The following is a 22,925-nucleotide window of genomic DNA, read 5'->3' on the forward strand; positions in this document are numbered from 1 at the left end:
AGTTTATCTCAATCTCTCTACTAAACCGACCTTAATAGTAAGTTTTTTTAGAGTACCTTATTAGTAAGTGTTTAATAAAATTACATACATAAAACTTGAATTCAATATCCACTATTTAAGCTATAACAAACTAGCAGTAATAGATCTGCTTGGTGGTAGCAAATAGTATTTCTTTTATCAATATGTGGTAACAAATCTTAACATTAATTTTACATATGAGAATACTACTAAATTATAAAAAGCCCTATTGTGAAAGAGAGAGAGAGAAGTCAGTACATTGCGTTATTGCACTTATTAATTGTTGAAGAACCATGTGATTTTTTTCTGCTAGAAAGAAATATGTGATTTCCCAAAAAAAACAGTACCGGTTGTACTTTTTGTCTTCCTCTTGGTGATGTTAGTAAGGCTGCGCAAAAAATGTACTGGTTATTTGGTTCTGAGGAGAAAAATAAAAAAAATATTTTTGTATAATTAAAATAAAATGTAAAAAAATGTAAATCTCACCTAATAAAATATAAAAATTCTTTAATATATTATTTCTCTCATTTGTATCGAACACAATCTAAGTCACATGGCACACGAGTAAAGCAGCCAGCAGGAATGAACTTTAAGATGACATGAACTTATTTTGCTAATTTTCATTCTTTAATAGATTCATCACTTCATTGTTAAGTTTTAGATTTATTACTTTTTTTTCCCATTTCACTATTATTTATAATAGTAAGTATTTAAGATTTTGTAGTATTTTTTACATTGTTTTTTGTAATTCATTATATTACTGTATTAGCATATTTGTTATATGGTTACTGTTGGAATTATTTTTCGACGTTTACACGTGTCAGTAGAATGGAATAATGAGAGCTAAGAACTTTGAGGGGAAAAATATTATTTGAATCATTGGTTGATTTAATTGGTATTGTTATGGAGTATAAATTTTAAAGATATAGATTTTTTCAAGAGATTATAAAGACATAGTAGATTACATCAACTAAGTGCAGGGAATATAAAAAGTGTTCCCAAATAAATGACTCTAAAATATAATTAATTTTGAAAAATAGTACTCTTTCATGATAATTTCTTAAATTTTCTGAAAGATAATTATTCTTTGAAAATAAATCAAAACAAACAAGACTTAAAAGGTATAAGATCCCTAGAGCATCCAACCCCGCATTGCCCGAATCCTCGAAATCTCATTACCTGCCCGAAACGCCAGATTTTTTATTTTTTTATTTTTTATTTTTAACCTTTGCGGTCTTTCGCAATATATAGCAATTTTTATCTTATTTTATTTTTCTACCATAATTAAACGTATTTCCTTGAAAAAATAATTTTATAAAACCCCTCAGAAATTCATCCACCACCCTCCCTTACCGGCTCCGTCGCGGAGAAACACCGCAAAATTCCGTCAAAACAAGAGCTCCAATTCAAAAAAGGGTTTTTCCTTTTACATTTTCCTTACAACTGCAAGACCAATAATAAATCCACTTGCACCAAATCCATGGCAACACAAAAGGTCAGTGATTAAATTTCTCGCAGTTTTTGGATTATTTGGATTTGCTTTTTTGGATTCGGATTGCATTCCATTCGTTCATTCTCGAGAACAGTGCCCAATTCCGCCGCATAAATAAATATAACACCTTTCGGTTTCAGTTTCAGATTTTGTCCTCATTCTTCATGCGCCTTTGAAGTGTGCAACCCCTCTTTTCAGCTGCAACAACTTCAACGGTTTTCGAGGTCCATCTCTTTTTTTTTTTCACTTTTGTTTGTTTTATTCACTTAACTGTTGCTCGCTTTGTTTTTTTATAATTACAATTATTATTCACTTTGCACCAATCTCCGAAGCGTCTTCTTCTGGCAACTTGCCAGCAGTAACATTTAAATCTTAGCTTCCACTGAATGTTCAATTCGGGATTGACCTATCCTCGTTTAGGTTTTCCCTCAATCAATTGAATTAATCAATCTCTCTATTGCCATGCACTCGGAAGAACAAAGAGTGACACTTGTTTTGATTTTCATTCAATTTAGATTTAGATTGGTAATGAACTGTATTTATTGTTAATCTAAGGTTTGTGTTTTATGATGTGATGATGTCATGCTGTTAATCCAATGCTTGTTGGATGATGTGGTGATGTCAGAATTTACACTATGTTTGTTGCTGATTTTCAGGGATTGATTTTGGAATTTGTAGCAAAATAATAATTAGGACAATTTATGCAGTATAGTTTGTTTCTTTGTTGCAGGGTGTTTTCAGAACATGGATTCACGGAAGGGCAAAGCTTCTGTTCACGCATCTTCGCTTAGTGTTGCACCTTTGAGTGTTTCAAATAAGGTGGATCAGATGGTGTCGCCCCCTAGGCATTTGAGAGCTGTTGAGACTGATGTGGATATAGACCTTAGGGAAATTTACTTTTTAATCATGCACTTTTTGTCTGTCGGGCCATGCCGTAGGACTTTTCTAAATTTCAAGGAGGAACTTTTAGAGCATCAGCTTCTACCTAGAAGATATCATGCTTGGTTTTCAAGAAGTGGTGAACCCAGAGTGGATGATGCTGATGAAGATGATGGCATCTCTTTACCTTTAGATTACAGCAATTTAGTGGGCAGGTATTTTTGCTTTATATATGCCTTCTGATTTGGTTTTGTACTAATTATTACTATATGCAAGGTTGGAGTTTTATGCATAACTTTTCAATATTTTTATTTTTATGAGGGCACAGTGTTGTTAAATTTCATTATACCTCATGTCGATAGACTATCAGCATTTATTATATCTGAGTGGTTGACAGTTGACAGCTACCCTCAATCAGATGGGCTATCAACACGCTTGTCCTTTAAGTGCAAATAACTGACTTAACATTTAAAAAAGGGTAGCTGTACTCCATCTCCATGGTCAATGCTAATATACTTAAATATTTATTGTTATTAAGCATTTAGTGATGATTCTTTTTAATTATTTGGAGTTTAGTGTAGGAAATGCCTTTTAAAAATAAAAATAAAAAAGAAAATAAACTAATCATGGGAATGTGTGATTGACTCTGGTAGAGGTATCTTCATTTAAAGATTACTTGCAAATAGAGGATGCTTCATATTTTATTCCAAATATTTATTGTAATCTGGTTCGAAACACTTTTCTCTTAAGTTAGTAATAATTGTTATTTTGATATTACATGTAAAGGCTTAATTATTGTTCATTTTGTGTAACTACAAGGTATCCTCACATAACTAAGGATCATTTGGTAAAGCTTTTGAAGCAATTGATGCTGAGTACGGTCCATCCTTTGCATGGGAAACTTGAAGGAAGTAGTCCTAATGCAGCTGATGTTCCTACTTTACTTGGATATGGTTCATTTTCGCTTCTTGATAGTATGTGATAAGCTATAGTAATCTTTTTCTTGATGATCACTTAAGCTAAGATCACGAGTTATTAACTCAAACTTAAAAAATGTTTATAATCTTAGGCTATTATATGAATTTAATGAATTAGCAATTTGTATATATCTATTCATGATTTTCTTTTCTTAGTTTTGTGGAATATTCTTAAAGGGATGATTAATATGTCAGGGCTTGCTTTAAGTTACTAGGTTTGGAATGGGTATATATCAAAGCTTGTTTCAGTTTTTGCTTTGTTAGAATTGATAATTGAATATATAAACCTCCCAAAATTATATTTGCTTCTATAAGTGCACAGTTTACAATTGTTATCCTTGGTCAGCTCCACCAAGACTGGTACTGGCATATACAAATACAATGTCATCATTGTGGCAGGTAGTAATGAGCATGTGTAAAAAGGGAAAGGTCCAAGATTCTAAATGTTTAAACACTTGATTGGGTAGTTGTCTTTGGTTTAAAATTTTCTATTGGCAAATTTGCATTTAAATATGTCTGGAAGTTGCTATAGTTGGCCATGCTCCCAACATTAACAACAAAAGAATGGGATATTTACTCTATTTTCATTCCTGTGAATGTACAGTTGATAGAAAAACAGCTGACAAGCTGGTGAAGCCCCCTCTACTTTACATGCGTTGGCCGCACATGAAGGCTAATCAGGTTCAGGGGCTAAGTTTAAGGGAGACTGGAGGTGGTTTTGCAAAGCACCATCGTGCTCCTTCCATTCGCAGTGCATGTTATGCTATTGCCAAACCATCTACTATGGTGCAAAAGATGCAAAATATTAAAAAGCTAAGGGGGCACCGTGTAGCTGTCTATTGTGGTATGAATCACTCTTCTTCTAAACTTCTATTAATGTGGTGGCTTTATACCATTCTCTGAGTTCATGTTCAGTTATTCTCATGGAAGTCACTAATTATACGTGAGTCACATTACACCAATAAAAGCTGAATCCAGTGCATTTTCATTTTAAGTGTTGCTTTCTCTTCTTAGAGTTTCCTTATAAGTTAAATGTTGATTTATTAATAATTAATCATTTCCACTTAGATGCATATAAGTAATTACTTTAATAGCTGTACTTATGGTTGATCAATTTAAAAAAAATGATTTTATCTTGCAGCCATATTTGATGGATCCGGGAGATATGTTATTAGTGGTTCAGATGATCGTCTTGTCAAGATTTGGTATATGGAAACTGCATTTTGCTTAGCTAGTTGCCGTGGACATGAAGTGAGTCAAGAATATAATTTATGAAAGTAACTTTGATAAGTTTGTTTTCCTTTTAATATCATTTAATCTTATGCTGTCATTATTAAACTGAAGGGTGATATTACTGACTTGGCTGTAAGCTCAAACAATGCTTTGGTGGCATCTGCTTCAAATGATTTTGTCATTCGAGTTGTAAGTAGTAGAACTTAATTTTTTGTTCTGTCCTGCAAACCTTGTACAACTAAGTTGACATTTGCTTTACAACAGTGGCGCTTACCAGATGGGATGCCAATATCGGTTTTGCGGGGACATACTGGAGCAGTTAATACTATTACATTTAGTCCCAGTGTTATATACCAGCTACTATCGTAAGTTTAAGAGTTATTATGGCCTATTGTTGCCTCTCTATATGCTGTCCTAGTGATTCTTGTGACTAACAAGGGATAAGTCTTGATGCTAATCTATTTATTTCATTCATAAATAATTGAATTGTAAAAAATTTGCTTTTCTCATGACCTGTGCCATATAAAAATCTCAAGTTTTTTATTTGGGTATACATACTATACCTGTAAAACTAAACTTTAATATTGTAATAAAAACTTATATTGTGAATTTAACATACTCCTTTGCATGCCATTGGATCACTTTGCACCATTCGAATGGCCTACAAAGCACCAGCCATGTGACAATCATATTTTATAATTATATTCTTTTAAATTATTTATTTTAATATAATTCAACTATTCTTAGTCTTTTTTTAGAATATATTAAGAATATTCAATAGCTTATCTCGTCTTAAATCTTCTTATCTTCTAGGATCCTTATTCTTAGGGATTTTATCTTATCTTTTAAAAGTTATTTGTTCTTTAGGATTAGGAGTCTAGTATTAGTATAAATAAGGGATGTTTATTTCCATAACAATGTGAAGAAAATAGTGTTCTGTCTTTCTTCTCAATTCCTTTCCTCGATATCTAAAACTGAATAATTTCAACATGGTATGAAAGTGGTACCATCTTCTTTGACCTATCATGTCATTGTTTTGCCGTCAAGTTCTGTAAAATCAGGAGCTCTACTTTATTTCCATGTATTTTCTTACCGACTAACCATCTATTGTGTTGTATCCTCATTCTGGCAAGTTTAGATCTCCCTTTCTCGTCATCACTGCTGCTGCTCTGTTTTGGCCTTTGTCTTCATTGCTGAACTCGCTTGCCTTTGTCTAGATCTGTGCTCACACCTGCAACTTCAGACCTCTTATTTTTATTTTTTTTGGGTGGGGGTGGTGGGGGGTGGGGGTATTCTAACCAGTTAAGTGTAATCTATGCCCCAGACCAGAAGAATATTAATTTCTTCATTCTTTTACACACATACATCATTCTAGTGTTCTTAATCTAACTTTTATGACTTATGAAATATGTAGGTCATCAGATGATGGAACTTGTAGAATATGGGATGCAAGAAATTCACACAATCCACGAATATATGTGCCTCGACCTCTAGATGCTATAAATGGTCAGATAATTGCTTATATTTCTGTTAACTGATCAGTCCTAGAACTGGTTGTGGTTTGAGTTTTGCATTTTTACCATAATAAATTTGATATGGTGGTACAATCTATATTCAGTTTTTGTATTGGATCAATTAGATTCTATTAAAATCTAAATTCAATATAAAAAATGAAAAAATATTTTTACATTTCAACATGTTTTTTAAATGAATAACTACACTCAGAACAATGAATGGAATTATCAAATCTAGTTCAAATCAAAACTATGCAAGTTTGGACATACAAATTGATGACTTGTTACTTAAACATTCCAAATCAGTAGTCTCTGACTTGATGACTGCCATAATTACTTTTTTGTTATTAGGTTCTTGATTGAGGAATTAAAACTTTTTCAGGGAAGAGCAATGCTCCACCAGCTAGTTTGCCATCATCCTCAAGCAATGGTCAACAAAGTTATCAAGTACTTTGTTGTGCATATAATGCAAATGGAACTGTTTTTGTTACTGGTAGCTCTGATACTTATGCCAGGGTAGGTTTACTGATGTACTCTTCGCATATTTTCTATTTTCTTCCATTAATACAATTAGCCTTGTCTTATTTAAATATTTCATCTATTCATATATGTTGAGAAAATTACTGCTATTTGCAGGTGTGGAGTGCTTTGAAACCCAACACTGATGACTCAGAACAACCAATACACGAGATGGATTTATTATCTGGTCATGAGAATGATGTTAATTATGTGCAGTTTAGGTTAGCCATCCTGGTTAGATCTACACTTATTTAATTTTATTTTGTAAGGATCCTTATTGTCTTTTCTACTCTGCATGCAGTGGTTGCTCCGTGGCTTCAAAAATTTTGACATCTGACCCCTGGAAAGAAGAAAATACGCTGAAGTTCCGAAATTTCTGGTATATCCTAATGCTTCTTTCCTGTAATTTTTTTTTCTACTCTTGTTTAGTTTTATTTAATGTAACAAGTGTACCCTGCACTCATTACTAAATATGTTGCATACTGATGTCATATAATTTGTGTATTTCAGGTATTGTCATGATAACATAGTTACCTGCTCTCGTGATGGAAGTGCAATTATATGGGTTCCCAGATCACGTAAATCTCATGTGAGCTCCTTTAAATAAGATTACCATTGAACTTTGGTCTATTTTTATTCTTGAAGACATTTTCTTTTCTATAACTATTTTGGGCATCTTTGTGGCATGTTCAGTTTCATTTTTTCCCCATGCTTACCATATGTAATATGTTGGAGTTTTCCTCTTCTATTCCAGGGAAAAGTAGGACGCTGGACTCGTGCATATCATTTAAAAGTGCCACCACCGCCTCTGCCTCCCCAACCTCCACGAGGTGGTCCAAGGCAGAGATTTCTACCTACTCCTCGTGGTGTCAATATGATTATATGGAGCCTGGACAATCGCTTTGTGCTTGCCGCTATTATGGGTAATGTACTTGCTAACCCTTTGTTTGTCATATGAAAATAAGGGGGAGTGAGAGTGGAAATAGGGGGAGAGGAAATAATGTTGGTTGTTTGGTTGAATGGAAATAGAGTGGGGCCCACTAGTACTTTGCCACTCTATTTCTCACTTATTTCCATGCATCTTCTATCTTGTTATTTCTTCTCTATTTGTCTTCAACCAAACACCTTTAAATTTCATTTTATTCCTCACCTATTTCCATTAACCTTTTTCTATTTCCATCCACTCTATTTCTTTCCGCTATACCAAACAGACCCTAGAAGAAATAATGAAGCAGGGAAATTTATACCAACATATTATACACTTTTTTGTATACTTGGTATTTTAAATTAATGGTTATCCAAATCAGTCAAGGTGGTATAAAAGTTTTATTATTATTATTATTATTATTATTATTATCTCTTTTTTCTGACATTATTTGTTCCTTATCCTTTGCTGGTCTCTCTTCAAGTAAATCACAATTACTCATTATGTTGCTGATCTATTGTATTAATTTCTAACTCTTTGATATGATAACTTACTAGAATGAAATAATGTTATAATTGTTCTGACCTCAAGTTTTCTACATTGTTAGATTCATTGCATCTGAGATATTGTCAGCTTTAGCTCACATTTGCCTCACAGTTTTCCTTAAAAGGAGTGTTTGATACCCACTGTGGGGCTCAAACCCACAACCACTAGAAACCTGAGGCCTACACAAGAACCAAAGTGGACAATATCTTGAATCTGGTGATCCTAAATGATGCAATAGACTTGAGGTTGGAACAATAATGGAATATTCAAAGGATCCAATTTGTATAATCCATTGTTTGAAAATCGATTTTCCTATAAACTAAATCTGTCAGGGAGCATGCATAATTTCTACTTGGTACTACCACCTACTGCTGTTACATACATCACTATTGACTCAACATGGATCCTGGTTTAGTATGCAATGATATTTTATTATTCTTCATATGGAGTAGTGAATATTGGTTTTGTATGCAATTGATTTTTTATTATCCCCTATGGAGTAGAGAATATGATTTTGCTGTTTCATGTATCATTAAGTGTTGCCTCAACATGGATCCTGGTTTAGTACACAATTGATATTTTATCATCCCCATATAGAGTAGAGAATATGTTAGGTGTCTGTTGAAACTTAGAGTCTGTTCCAAGTCTTGCAATTTAGGGAGAGTTGTTAGTTTTTTGTTATGGGATTGGGCTTGAGGTTGCAACATTGTCTAAAATGCCTAAGGCAATTTCAACTTGTGCACCTCTTGCTTATATGATATCCCCCGTACTTGTCTTGTATACAACCAATGTGGGACTTTTTTATTTTCCAATATTATCTCACAAAAATTATATTGTTATGATAGTTGTCATGATAATACATCTTTATTCATTTGACTTTGCATTCATCCACCACTTTGTGATCCGTTCCCTACTCTTCTTTAGAACATCAATTTTAACTGAGTACATGTCTTTTCATCTTGAAGATTGCAGAATATGTGTTTGGAATGCAGTTGATGGCAGCTTAGTGCACTCTTTGACTGGTCATACTGAATCCGTAAGACTTATCGTCTGCCTTTCTCTACCCCCCTCCTTTCTTTGTGTTTTCTGTATTTTATGCAGTGCTAATTTGCTCCATTAGTAAACATCCTCAACTTATATTTTTTGGACTAACAAAATTGAAATTGGCTCATTCTTTTCTTATTGGGTTCAGTTCTAGCCTCTTATTACTTTTCTGTCTTGATTTGAATTTTTACAGTTCTTTCATGACTAAATACTGAGTTTTCAATGGTTGGCAGTCTTATGTTTTGGATGTTCACCCTTTCAACCCTCGAATAGCTATGAGTGCTGGGTATGATGGACGAACCATTGTGTGGGATGTAAGCTTCTTTTCTTTTGGGTCCCTAAATCTTAATGTTACATGTTCTTCGCAAAACAGATTAATTTATGCCTTTGTGGTATATTCTTTTTGCAGATATGGGAGGGCATACCTATTCGGACATATGAAATTGGACATTTTAAGTTGGTTGATGGGAAGTTTTCTCCGTAAGTGTCTCATAGAATAATTGTCTCGATAGGATTTTTTTTTGTTTTTTTTTCTTATTGTTTTTCATTTAATATTTCCATTCTTGCATCTATTGTTTTTTTTCCTCTTTATAGATTTTGATTTGTTCCACACTTTGGTTGTTATTACAATAATGGTTAAGCTTATAACTAGTATAAAACTCATTGTGTGTTTATTGTTATTGTCATAACAGTTATGATTATTATCATTTAAAATAAAAATTAGTTTCAATTTTATTTGTGAAAATAGTAAATGTTTTTAAAATTATTATTTATTAGATATTTGACATTTAAACAAATACAAAGGAAGAAGCAAAATTCATCCCCCCCTTTAGTGGATTTCTGGATCTGCCCCTGGTTAGAGGCAGCTAGAACTGTTCCAATGCTAACCGATAGTGTAAATACTAAACTTCACACTTTCAGTGGGTAACATTCATTCATATCAATACAACTAAATTCTCTCAATCTCTTTTCCTTTCTGTTGTATTTTCTCTCCACTATGAATTCTAAATCCCAAACCCAAACTAATTTGTTTAACATTATTTTTTTTAAATTGCTTTTTAACATCAATTCTACTAATAAAATCTAAACCAAATGTGCCCTCTACATTTTGCTTAAGTTCAATTTTTAATTAGAAAAATGGGGTTGCAAGCATTAAACTTAAACACTTGTCCACCACTATGTCACAGTGGCATTTGCTTTAAAGTGAAATCCAATAGGTAAGGACTCTGGAATTGTGTTATATCTAACTTGTTTTTTTAAAGGCCTGTAATTGCCTCCTTCCACTTGGATAATTCTGAATCTTGTCATATGGACAATAGTTCTCTGCTCTATATTCAATCTGACCGACATATTTTTACTAATAGTAATTGTCTGGATCCATGCCAACACTAAGCTACAATTGTCAAGTTTGTATATTGATCATTTCAAGCTATGAGTTTATGCCTGTTGCTTTGTGTCTTGATGTGGAAACTCTGTAGGCTCTATACCTACCTTGCTGATCATGAGGGTTCCATGTCACATGAATTATGCCATCTTTTATCCATCTTAGATGAATCAGGATCTATGACGGTGTGTAATTCATTAAAATATTCTGCGTTCATTTTAGGGATGGAACATCAATTGTGCTTTCAGATGATGTTGGCCAAATATATTTTCTGAACACAGGTCAAGGCGAGTCCCAAAAAGATGCCAAATATGATCAGGTGGTCAAATTTTTCAATATTTATGTTGATATTAGCTTCATAGCATGTAAATTTATATGTCTATTTCGTTGATTTTTCTGGCAGTTTTTTCTTGGTGATTATCGACCCCTTATTCAGGATACTCAAGGAAATGTTCTTGATCAGGTTGAGAGTAGTCATTGTGCCCCTGTACTTTGTTGATTGTCATCTTGATTGACTTGATAAGATTGTTGAATTTTCAATGTGTTACCCAACCTATGTCACATCTGATGCAGGAGACTCAACTTCCACCACACAGAAGAAACATTCAGGAACCCCTATGTGATTCTAGTATGTTATGGCTCTTATTCTGAAATTCTTATATTACTAGGATGCAAATTTCTCTTACAATAATTATTTCATTACCAGGTATGATGCCATATCCAGAACCTTATCAGAGTCAATTTCAGCAACGTCGACTTGGTGCACTTGGCATTGAATGGCGTCCTTCATTGATAAAATATGCTGTTGGTCCAGATTTTAGTGTTGGTCAGGACTACCCAGTGGTACCTTTGGTAGACTTGGAAGGAATGGTTGAGCCACAACCAGAGTTCTTGGATGCCATGTTCTGGGAGCCAGAATATGACATTATTGTAAGTGATGATAATGACTCTGAATACAATGTGAATGAGGATAGTTCTAGTGCAGCCGGGCAAGGGAGTGTTATCTCTTCTAGTGATCTAGAATACAGTGAAGATGACTCTAGTAATAGGGACGGCCTTCGAAGATCAAGAAGGAAAAAACATAATGTTGGAGTAAGTATCGCCTTTTTTGTTGGATAATCGTTAATTACAAATTGTTATCTAACCATAATGTTTCTCAGGTTGAGGTAATGACTTCCTCTGGAAGGTGTGTAAGGAAAAGGAATTTGGATGAGTGTAATGGTAATACTTCTGGAAGTAACAGACTCCGCAAGAAATCCAAGGGCAGCTCAAAACCCTCAAAAAGGAAATCTTCCAAAGCTAAGACATTGAGACCCCAACGAATTGCTGCACATAATGCTCGTAGTATGTTCTCTCAAATTGATGAAGCATCTACTGATGGGGAAGATAATGATTCTGATGAAGAAGCATCAGACAGTTTCCAAGATCCTGATGATCTTAGTGAACCTGAGATGGAAATGAATAATAAGCATGTTGAACTTAAAATTCCCCTTTTAGAAAAGTTTGCAACTGTGTCCAAGCCTCCTGCATTCTGTGAGTCCCAGGCAAATGTTGAAACTAGACCGAGACTGGTTGTTAAGTTTTCACTTCGTGATTCTAAGAAGAATGTGCCCACAGAGGACACAAGACTAGCTTGTGAGACTCAGGATAATATGGTATGCCAGTCTTTTAGACCTCAACCTGAAGAAAGTGATCAAAAAACTTTTCCAGACACAAAATCGTTGGACCCTGCATTATCTTCTATGGCTGCACCTAATGCTAAACTTCCCCAAAGCCTCGACAGAAATGAAAATGATGATAAAGAACAAACTGAAAATATTACAAATGATCTGGATGCATCCAGATATGTTGAGGCAAACACAGATCAGTGCAGAAAAATGAAGACACATACACACGAACTTTCAAGATCAGGGGATGCTTTGCTGACTGATGCTGAAATTGATGACCATCTTGAACAAAATGCCAATGGGTATGTAAAGCCTGAGATGAATCTCACAAAAAGGTTAATGATACTGCTTCCTTTTATTTATTTGGTAATCTCTTCAGAATCCAATGCTTTTTCCTACTATGTTTTGCAGGAGATCAGAACAAGTGATTGGCAAGTTAGAGACTGTCGGGAGTATGGTTAATACAGAGCTGACTGATTTTGAAGATGCACCTAAATTTTCATCACTTGAACCTTCATTGTTTTGCAATCCTCAGCCAAATGCTGAAGGCTCCTTGACATCTGGTTATGATAAGTTCCATGGTGGTGATAAAGGCCAATCTGGATCTGAGAAATGTGCAGAGGACTCACTAGAAAACAATGAAGTTGTTCAATCAAGCCACTGCCGTAACCTCAAAATGAAAGCGCCTGTGAAATCAACCAAGTTAGTTATTAAAAAGAAACAAATTTCACCAGACACTGAAGGTTCTTGCAAACTGAAGATTGTTAGTTCTAAGGCAGATTCAACTGGTGCTAGAGGTATTGTAATATCTGGAAGTTCCTCCTTTATGGGGCCTAATCTAGTCACAGAAGTACCAGAAGGTGAAGATGACAGAAAATTTAGTTCTCCACAGCTACTGCATTCATATTCTGACAAGAGAAGTTATGATCATGTCCATAAAAGGGACAAGTCATATAAAGGTAAAGTCAATCAAGATGGTTTTGAATCTTTTGATTGTGATACGGAAGAACATACTTCTGTTTTCAGCAATCCACATGGTTTAGGAATTGGTTTGTTTGATGTTACAAGTGATCCTATGCGTCAAACACGATCTATAAGGATGAAGACAACTTCTGAGGAGCCAAGCACTTCTAACAGAAGAATTAAAATTCGACAGGGTCAAAGCTCCAGGGGCAAACCTGAAGAGGGTGTCAATGATTCTGGTACTTCAACTCGAAGGGTGTCAAATCACCATGTCAAAAAATTGTCATGGCTGATGTTGTCAGAGCTTGAAGAGGGTTACCGATATATTCCTCAACTTGGTGATGAAGTTGTGTACTTTAGACAGGTAGTTTATGTTATATATATATATATATATATATATATATATATATATATATATATATATATATATATTTTCTGTATGGTTTGTATTACTTTATAGTTTGTTTTGGAAGTCAAGTTTCCCTAATCCGTATCCTAGTTTATGTTTTTATCCTTATTTTATTGGTTGTGTAATCCGTTTCCAAATTCATCTTCTTTAGCTTATTTGATTGGCAGGGCCATCAAGAGTACATAGAGTCATATTCATTATCTGAATCAGGTCCATGGAGACTATTTGTAGGACTAGGTGCTTCTGAAATTTGCAAGGTTGAAGAACTTGAGTATGCGGAGCTACCAGGCTCTGGGGATAGCTGTTGTAAACTTAAACTTAGATTTGTGGATCCTTCTTCGTGTGTGCATGGCAAATCATTTAAATTAACTCTACCTGAATTGATTAACTTCACTGACTTTGTTATTGAGAAAACATGGTATGATACTGCCATGAAGAGAAATTGGTCTTCAAGAGATAAATGCATGGTCTGGTGGAGAAATGAAGATGGGAAAGGTGGAAGTTGGTGGGATGGTCGGATTATTCAAGTGCAGGCCAAGTCTGATGACTTCCCTAACAGTCCCTGGGAAAGGTATCGGGTCCAGTACAAGACTGATCCAAGCGAGAATCATCTGCATAGTCCGTGGGAACTATATGATCCTGAGATGCTGTGGGAGCATCCCCACATTGATCATGAGATCAGAGATAAGCTGCTTTCCTATTTCATCAAATTAGACCACAGGGTAAGTAGATATGAAGTTTTATTAACTTTGTTCTTTCCACTTAATTAGGCTTATTCTTGCAATTTGCAATATTATAACTTGATTTGGGGGTGGGGGGAGAGATGGAACGTTTCTCATTGTTTTTATTTCCATCAATCCAGCAGAGGTTTGATATCCAAGCATTGAACCAAGTAGCTGAGAGGTTAGAGTTTGCAAACAGGTACTAAATCTTTTGTCTGATTTTTTATACAGTCCTGTTCCGCAATTTTCAGGCCTTGAAATTAGGTAAACAAAATGTAAAAATGTCAGAGAAAGCGACAAGTTAAATGTGTGACTTCAATAATTTGTCATATTGGATTTGTATTACAGGTTTCCTGCCCCATTCTATCCTGAACTAATTCAATCAAGATTGAAGAATGACTACTATCGGAGTGTGGAAGGTGTGAAGCATGATATAATGGTAATGTTATCAAATGCTGAAGAATACTTTAAAATTACAAAAAATGCTCAGCTGGTGAGCAAGATCAGGAGAATATCAGAATGGTTTAGAAGGAAACTTGAAAGGATATAGAAAGCTCAAATTGGGTTTTATAGGCTTCTTCTAACATTGTTTTGCATTCTTTAATCCAATTTTGGAGAATTAGTTGGTGTTTAAGTTGGTTTTATAAAATGAAAAAGGTCATTGGTGGTGGTAAATATCAGCTGTCACGTCCTTGTTAATGCCAATTGTCGTTACGAGGCATCTTCGGCTTTATAACTTTGATTACGAATTTCAATGTTTTGTTGGTTTTGCCTAGGCCTCCGCTAAAGCTGAGTTTAAGCTTCAATAGAAAGTAGTCTAAAAGCAATAAAATATTCCATTCCCTACTCGTCAGTTGTCAGTGTATTCAGGTTTGTTGTCAGAAAAGAAATTATATACGAGAACTTTCAAATTGCAACTTTAATTGGACTGCAGAGCAATTCAAATAGGATAAACTGCGTCATTCTACATGCATTGGCTTAATCTGCGCTAAGAATCATTCAATGACTCACATGGATGAGCAACCAAAAGTAGACTCTATCATTTCCTGGAAAGCTACAGTAGGAACGGGATTCCCCTGCCGCTAGGAAGTTCTTGCATTTACTCATTCAGATAATTGAAACTGCTGGATGAAGATAGGATGATTATATGTTTGAGATGTGAACTATCTGACCTTTATCCAAATAGTGCTAATTTATTGTGTGAATATAGGGAAATTACTTCCATGTGCCATTGGTGCACCTAGTTTGGTCAATAGTGGGTCACAAAATACTGAATGCAGATGTAGGTGGAGGATTCCGAGGAATACAAATAACCTCTGATTTTCAGATTGAGCATCTAGAATAACCCATTGAAATTACAACTCTACTGAATCATTGGTCTTTGCAGTTTAACGCTTTTTGCGGGTTGGTTCAGCATCATAGAGATGCTCCAATATTAACTTATTAGTTAGACTTATTAAACACGTTAAATTAAATCGGTTAGCTTATAAGTTTTCATGTCTTCTTTCACTTGATTAATTATTGAGGTTATTTTCTTAGGTTTAATTACTGTTTTAATCTTTAAATTTAAAGTGTGTTTTTTTAGTCCCTAAATTTAAAAATATTTTTTTAATTCCAATTTTGTCAAATTATTTTTGTAGTCCTTGACACAATAAATTAATATTTTATGTCGATTTTTAACATTTTGTGGTGGATTTTTAATATTTTGTGATAATTTTGAAATGTAAATTTAAAATGAACCAATATTATGACTTAATTTGGAAAATTAATCTATTTTCTTGCCAAATTGGTTTAAAAAAATTTTAAAATAAGTATAAAAATTGGTCTTTTTAATCAAAACTAATTTTAAACAAGGCCTTAATGTAGTTTTAGTATGTTGACCAATTGCTTATTTTAGTTTCTAGCATAATAAATTGACACCGTGTGACGATTTTTAGCTTTCATAAGTTAGTTTTTATTTTTTAACAGCTTGAATTTACATTTTAAAACTGTCATAATGCTAAAAATAGTCACAAAGTGTTAAAAATTATCATAAAGTGTTAATTTATTAGGTCAAGGACTAAAAAAAGTAAATTATCAAAATTGGGGAACTAAGAAAAACATTTTTAATTAAGTCTTTTTTATCACTCATTGAGGTTATATTTGTGTGTAATCTAGTCAGACTATATCAGTTTTTAAATAATAAATATGCAAAAATTAATTTAAACTTATTGTTTCTTATCTTTTTTAGTACTTTGTACTTAAAAAACATGCACACTAGCAAGTCATCAGAATATTTTACATGTAATTTTTTATGCGTATATTTCATGTAATTTTAAGTTTAAGTAAAACCTTAAAGAATAAAAAATTATCATCATTAACAAATACAAAGTTGGGTGGGCTTTTTTTGCGGAATAATAAAGAAAAGCAACTCATAATTAAGTAACTTTTTCATCATAAGAAACACACATATGAAAAGGTATAAAGAATGGAAACAATTTTGTTATGGCATATATCATCTTATTGATAAAAATATTTTAAAATAAAAATATAACTAAAAATAAAATTTTAATTTTTCAGATGATAAGTAATTCAAAAAAATTATAATAATTTAATTTAGTAATTATTTTAAAACACAATCTATAAATAAATAGAATTTCCATAAAAAGCATATAAATATGTTCTTTTACCTTTTTTATATTTATCAGCTAATTCAGCAACTAATTTTACAATAAACTTCAAATTCAATCATTTAACTTCTTTTTTTTCCGGAATTTTATATAATTATCCGTCGGTGACTAGTGAGAATGAGATGCCCCTTTTAGTAGCAAAGTTTACTCAGTCGCATAATGTTCCAAGTTCCAACTGTAATGTGCTAGTTAGTTGCATCTTATGTTCTGTGTTTGTATACACTTTCTTAAGCCTATTTATATACGGCATATTAACATGAAACTGATTTAAACATTCTGTCTTTCTGAATATCAATTTGATCTCGAATGCAGTCATCACATCAGATTCTCACAATTTCATTGGTGGCTCTGCATAGGCTTGTGCTGGGATCTCAATTTCTGATAGACAAACCATTACACACGTGTTTGCTGTGTTGTGGGATTAGGTAGATATGCTGTTGTCTCTAATGTTTTCATTTTAGTGTTTGATTTTCTCACTTCTGATCTTTCATCTCAGTTTCTGCTTTAATTTGTGCATTCAAAAAAATTTACCCTGGAATCAGTATTATGGAATCATTAGATATACTAGCTAATTTATGTTTTCATTTTACTGAAGTAATGTCAACTATCTTGGCTAATGTTTTCGAAACCCGCAAATTTTTCTGAAAACGATTTAGTCTCATTTCAGAATTTGAGACTAGTGTTGGTAAATATCAGAACCTTGTGAATTGTGATAGCTACCTGAAAATACTTCAGAGTAAAACAAGCAGCAATGTGAAATTATTCCAGGACAAAAATTACTATCCAGCATTAAAAATTGGAGTTTTACCTCAAATGGCTAACCCTCATCGGATTTAACATAGACATGGTAGTTCATTCTTTTGAAACGCAAGCAATAGTTATAAAGCACTTATGTTGATTTCATTCTTCATATGATAGAACTCAATGTTAGTTATCCAACATGCCAGTTTCGTTGGTAGTGTGTCGATTTAATTTCAAGTTTCAGCTAAATACATGAAGGCTTCCCCATTGTACATGTTTGGAAGATTGTCTAATGGACTTGTTTTACAAGTGAATACATACATATAGGTGAAATTTGGTTGTTCTATCTACTTGGATTGGTAGGAAACAGTATAAATACGGCAAAGCTATATGCATTTCAATAAATGAATTATTCTTTCTTTTTTTACAACAATAAATTTATGCCTCCAAAATGGTAGAACTTGACAGAGCATCAGTATAATGCTCTGATACAAGTTAAATCAAATAACGACCTATGATTGTGAATGTCTTAAAATTTCATCATTTGGTGTCTCATTTTCTTCATCATCTCCATCAGATATCGATGAGTCATCGTCAGAATCCTGATAAATAGAGGAACAATCTTTTTTAGTTGTGGCTGCGTGTCACTCATAATCGGGGAATCAATCAGTACAAACAAACAAAATGCATGAAAATTTTTAAAACCTGATGATGGTGACGCTTAATATTGTCATGAATGGCTCCGATCGCCTTAATAATTATGTACATGGGTATAATAATTCCACTGGCCCTTAGGAAAAAGACCTACAAAAAATACTGAAAAAGTTAATTTAATGATTCACAAAGTAGATACTAGTATTTCCTTTTAGTAGAAAACTGGGAATCAAGTACTTACCGTAAGAATTGTAAATGGATAATCTTCCATTCCATCTGTAAGGAGTGCGAAAAGATGTCTTACAAGCAAGATGAGTGTAAACTGCAAAAACAAATGGCAACTAGTTATTTTAAGACATCTAAAAACATCACAAGTTGCACTGTGAGCAACTAAACTATTTTAGGTTTGGTCATGTTAATATCAATATCTGCAAATCCACTACAACCACCGGTAGGAGTAAACTCTACCTTAGTTTTTAAATTGAAATGAATAATTTTTTTTAAAATATATTGTCTTCTTACTAATCTTTTTTCTTATTGAATGGAAAAAGTAACAAATGTGTATTTTTAAAATTTTTAATATATCTTTTTTTTTTTTATAAGAATAGAAGACAGTGTCAAAGATTTATAATAATTCATACATCTTATTCAATCAACTGAATAACATCTCTTAATTTTTTCTCTTTTCTATATATTTATTTTATTTAATAGTGTTTTTTTCAATATATGTATTTTATTCAATATTATTCTGTCATAAAGTAGTAACAAGAGAGATAATAGAAAACATCATAAAATAAAAATACTAGAGCACTACTAGTAAATAATAATATTCCCAACAAGGCTCAACAAATCCTTTGTTTCCTTGAAGAAGAAAATATTGTAAAGGTCAATTCAAATGTAGCTCTCAACAAAGCCGCGTGTTGGTAGTGGGCCTAGTGGCATCCCCATTAACAACGGAATCGGATTTAAAGCAAACTTTCAAAATCTGAATCGTCCAGATTTTCATGCAACGGTTATAAAATTAAATGCATCCACTGCACTGAATCCAGTTCCACACAACAGGCCTATTATTCAGTTGGCAGTAATTGCAATCTAGGAGTTTTTGACTCCTTCAATTTTTTAAGTGCCCAATTTCAGACCAATTCAACAAAATTAGGCATACAAGTACCGCAATGCCAGTTGCCTCGCACACTGTTCACTTGCATTTAAAAAATCTGAATCAAGTTAAGATTTACCCATCACCCACTACGAAACAATAAATCTAAAAAAGAAAAAGAGTAGGACTGCTCAACGGCACTCCCTTAATAAATCCAAAAAAAAAAAGAGTAAAATACTAAATACATTATAGTTTAAAAAATATATATTTTTCATTTAATACTTTGTTTTCGAAAATCTTTAACAAGTACTATGAAAAAACTCAATATAAAAAAAGTATATAAGAAAATAATGCTTACTGCTAAAGCCAGGGATCGACAACAAGCTGCGGTTCTATCCGAAGCATACGTGCATTCAGAGTAATTGTTTCCTTCAACTATACCCACTATTCTTGTATTTAACGGTTCTTGTTCAGTCCTTGAAATTTGCATGCTATCCCTGTAATGTAATACACCACCAACGAATTAAAAATGAGCCTTTAGACTATTTCTCAATTTTTCCACAAATAATCAAGAAACAACTTTTCTGCACCTAAAAGATAATAAAAAATTGGGTTTGAGAGAAAAACTGTGCCAACTTAGCTTAGTCAAGGTGCCACATTTTAGAATTGTGATACGATTAAGGCTAAACAATTGGTTGCAAGGCACATAATTTCACTTTGATTAAATTACACGCGGGAAAGTTGAGTCAGTTTGACACGTTGTAACCAAAAAAATTAAAATTGTGTTTTAATACTTAAATTTAACATAAGCATGTGAAATCAATTCAACCATACGAAAAAATAAACATATAATGCGGGAATACCTAATGGTCATTGCTGCATCAGCTACTTGCGATTTCTTTGGGGCTGCTGTATATCCGGATTCATATTGCTGCAAAAACAAGGTACAAAAAATAAAAAAGAATCAGTTTTTGCTCATCACATTAAAATAAAATAAAAACCGAAGACCCAAAAACGAAAAGAAAAGTGGATCACAACAGACACTTTAACCAAAAAGCTTCATATATACCTGGAGACATATTTCACAAGTTGTATTTCCTTTCTCATTGCACCAAGTCTGAATGCAATCTCTGTGAGCAAACTGAACAATAAAACTAATCATGACAAGATTCATGAAAAACAAAGTAAACATAAAAGTTGTTAAGAGAATGTGGATTTACCTTAACTGTCCCAGAACAAGCACAAGGAGCTTCCAAGGTTTTGGAGCTCTCAAATTCTTCTTCATGACATATTCTACAGCGAGAAATCCCAGAAAGTGATCTCAAATCATCAACCAGCAACACAACTTCTTCCATGTTTCTTGCAACCACAGAGAGCTCCATGTCTCTTATTAAAACTTGAGCCTTGGTTTTCAAATTCCGTTTAGTACTCTGTTTTCCCCTCTCTCTCTCTCTAGAATCTCAACTATATATATATAAAAAAAACCCACCGAATTTCCAATACTGCCCTTGTATGATTGTTTAACTAAATAAATCTGTCAATATTGATATGACCTTTTCTTCCTTATATTTCCATCTCTCTTTTTTATATGGAAGAACGGTTCGTGGGTAGCAAACTTGTATTCAGTGGAACCAGATCATTAACCATAAACATAATAAATGAAGGCTAGCTTTGACTCCAATGCAAATGCATGCAGGGTCAAACAAAACCCCATTTTGGCTTCCTCCCAAGGCATGGAGCATTTAAGATAGTCAAAATTAAGAGAGAAGACCATATGAGAACATTAATGTGTTCTAGAATTCCTTGCTTATAAAAGGAGAACAAGTAATGGACTATGCCAAATGGGAAAGAAGAATATTGCTAAATGTACCAATTCTCCAAGAAAAGTGTAACTTATAGTGGTGGCTGACTTCAACCAAATATCTTTACATTTTTATTTTATTTTTTAACATGTTATTATAGCTAACTATAATAACCCATTGATTCATACTAACTTCGTACTTAAAGCCTTTTGGTGACATATAGCAATAAAATACATTGTTGTGTGTCCCGCCGTGTAAATCTGGAACCCCCGATTAACGGTCACAAACAATCAAAGACAAACTGAAATTTGAAATCATGGGCCCCGCTATTTCATTAGATTAATCCAAACGCGTTCACCGAAATACATCATTAACCGTGATTCGGCGGGCCTTCCTTTCCATGTCTCATGTCTTATTCCTTTCTTTCTTTATTCTTATATATGAATATTAAACAAAGATAAATTCAAAATGAGATCACAGGGATGTGATAAAGAGAAATAGAAGGGCAAAATAATGTTATAAAAGATATTATATAAATAATGTAACTCATAAATTAATATATTCATTTGAAAAATGAATAAACAATTTTGGCAACAATGATCCAATCAGCTATTTGATAGGAAAATAATTGTATTGTAAGATGCAACTACGTATGTTTAATTTTTCATTCTTTTCAGAAAAAAAAAACTGCATTGAAACGTAATTTACTAATATCATTTTTCTTATAAAAATAAATGAAAGGCATACGTGTGTATATAGAGTTATGAATAATGGAGGGTTTTATGATTTTATCTCTTCACATATATAGGTACAAATACTCCTATCATCTATCGATTTGCTCACCCAATAAACTTGATTTGTTTGCCATGTAAAAGAATACATTTTTTTTAAATAGAGGAATATGTAAAAGTACTAGTTCCACACGTAATTTATTTCATATTATATGGGAGAAAACTGACGAATGTGTTTTATTCTTTCTCGGTCTTATCGTCTCTCTTTCTCTGGGTGGATTTATCCAACAATTACAAGCAATCCTTGCCATATGGAAGCTTCGCAATTTCGAAAATTTAAACCTTTCTTGAGCTTTTCTGTAAGCAAATTATCAAGTGGACGGCACAAACTTGTTTTTGTGGAGGAAAAAACCTTACTTCATCATTAAAGTGTGCCCCACTCACAATTACAGCTGCATCCATCCTAAGTAGCAAATTAAACGCTTATGCTTCTCCGATCCTGCTACGTGCTGCCACATCCGCGTATAAGAGAATTTGATATTATTAACGAAAATAAATGGGGGTTAAAATAAAAAGATACTCCTATAATTTAGATAATATTTATTTAGATCTTCAACCAAATAATAACTTGTGAATAAATAGTACATGCACTAAACAATTAGGATTATCTAGTGATGGAGAAATTTAAATAGTATACACAAAGATATAAGTTCTAACTTCACTGCCATCATTGTACAAAGAAGTGCATGCACTGCTAATTAAACTTAAAACTTGTTGATGTTTCTTTAATATTATGTCGTAGCATTTTAAGTAAAAACTATTTAATGTTATAAAAAATATTCACATATTGTTATTTGATTTGAAATTTTGATTATATGATATAATAAAGAATTTGGTTTAAATTTCTCTCTTAAAAAATTGCTGTAATGCTAAATAGTGC

General features: G+C 33.1%; 2 protein-coding genes across 2 annotated transcripts; one reads left to right on the forward strand and one right to left on the reverse strand.

The window, feature by feature from the left end:
* Nucleotides 1-1,196: 1,196 nt before the first annotated feature.
* LOC114372486 (bromodomain and WD repeat-containing protein 3-like) lies at nucleotides 1,197-15,145 on the forward strand. The gene is made up of 26 exons (XM_028330061.1): nucleotides 1,197-1,513; nucleotides 1,651-1,734; nucleotides 2,241-2,604; nucleotides 3,209-3,363; nucleotides 3,971-4,210; nucleotides 4,508-4,617; nucleotides 4,711-4,788; nucleotides 4,864-4,964; nucleotides 6,014-6,105; nucleotides 6,496-6,629; nucleotides 6,750-6,853; nucleotides 6,934-7,011; nucleotides 7,143-7,221; nucleotides 7,387-7,555; nucleotides 9,069-9,139; nucleotides 9,381-9,461; nucleotides 9,557-9,627; nucleotides 10,754-10,850; nucleotides 10,935-10,994; nucleotides 11,105-11,159; nucleotides 11,238-11,623; nucleotides 11,692-12,533; nucleotides 12,610-13,525; nucleotides 13,738-14,292; nucleotides 14,433-14,491; nucleotides 14,641-15,145. Exons 3-26 carry the CDS (start codon nucleotides 2,255-2,257, stop codon nucleotides 14,840-14,842), a joined length of 5,085 nt encoding a protein of 1,694 aa, XP_028185862.1. The 5' UTR covers nucleotides 1,197-1,513; nucleotides 1,651-1,734; nucleotides 2,241-2,254; the 3' UTR covers nucleotides 14,843-15,145.
* Nucleotides 15,146-17,888: 2,743 nt separating this feature from the next.
* On the reverse strand, nucleotides 17,889-21,243 carry LOC114372487. Its single transcript, XM_028330062.1, has 7 exons — nucleotides 20,673-21,243; nucleotides 20,522-20,593; nucleotides 20,316-20,383; nucleotides 19,811-19,949; nucleotides 18,598-18,678; nucleotides 18,408-18,506; nucleotides 17,889-18,304 (listed from the first exon to the last, which is right to left on the reverse strand). Exons 1-7 carry the CDS (start codon nucleotides 20,832-20,834, stop codon nucleotides 18,215-18,217), a joined length of 711 nt encoding a protein of 236 aa, XP_028185863.1. The 5' UTR covers nucleotides 20,835-21,243; the 3' UTR covers nucleotides 17,889-18,214.
* Nucleotides 21,244-22,925: the final 1,682 nt, after the last annotated feature.

Source organism: Glycine soja, chromosome 10, assembly GCF_004193775.1.
Source record: "Glycine soja cultivar W05 chromosome 10, ASM419377v2, whole genome shotgun sequence".
Lineage (NCBI taxonomy): Eukaryota > Viridiplantae > Streptophyta > Magnoliopsida > Fabales > Fabaceae > Glycine > Glycine soja.

Excerpts from the sequence above, each read along its gene's own strand:
- LOC114372486 (XM_028330061.1), top strand. The coding sequence starts at position 2,255 with ATGGATTCACGGAAGGGCAAAGCTTCTGTTCACGCATCTTCGCTTAGT. Across the intron at positions 7,012-7,142 it reads CTGAAGTTCCGAAATTTCTG|GTATTGTCATGATAACATAG; the intron begins GTATATCCTAAT and ends TGTGTATTTCAG. Across the intron at positions 10,995-11,104 it reads AAGGAAATGTTCTTGATCAG|GAGACTCAACTTCCACCACA; the intron begins GTTGAGAGTAGT and ends CATCTGATGCAG.
- LOC114372487 (XM_028330062.1), bottom strand. The coding sequence starts at position 20,834 with ATGGAGCTCTCTGTGGTTGCAAGAAACATGGAAGAAGTTGTGTTGCTG. Across the intron at positions 20,384-20,521 it reads CTTGTGAAATATGTCTCCAG|CAATATGAATCCGGATATAC; the intron begins GTATATATGAAG and ends TTGTTTTTGCAG. Across the intron at positions 18,679-19,810 it reads GTCGATCCCTGGCTTTAGCA|TTTACACTCATCTTGCTTGT; the intron begins GTAAGCATTATT and ends TTGTTTTTGCAG.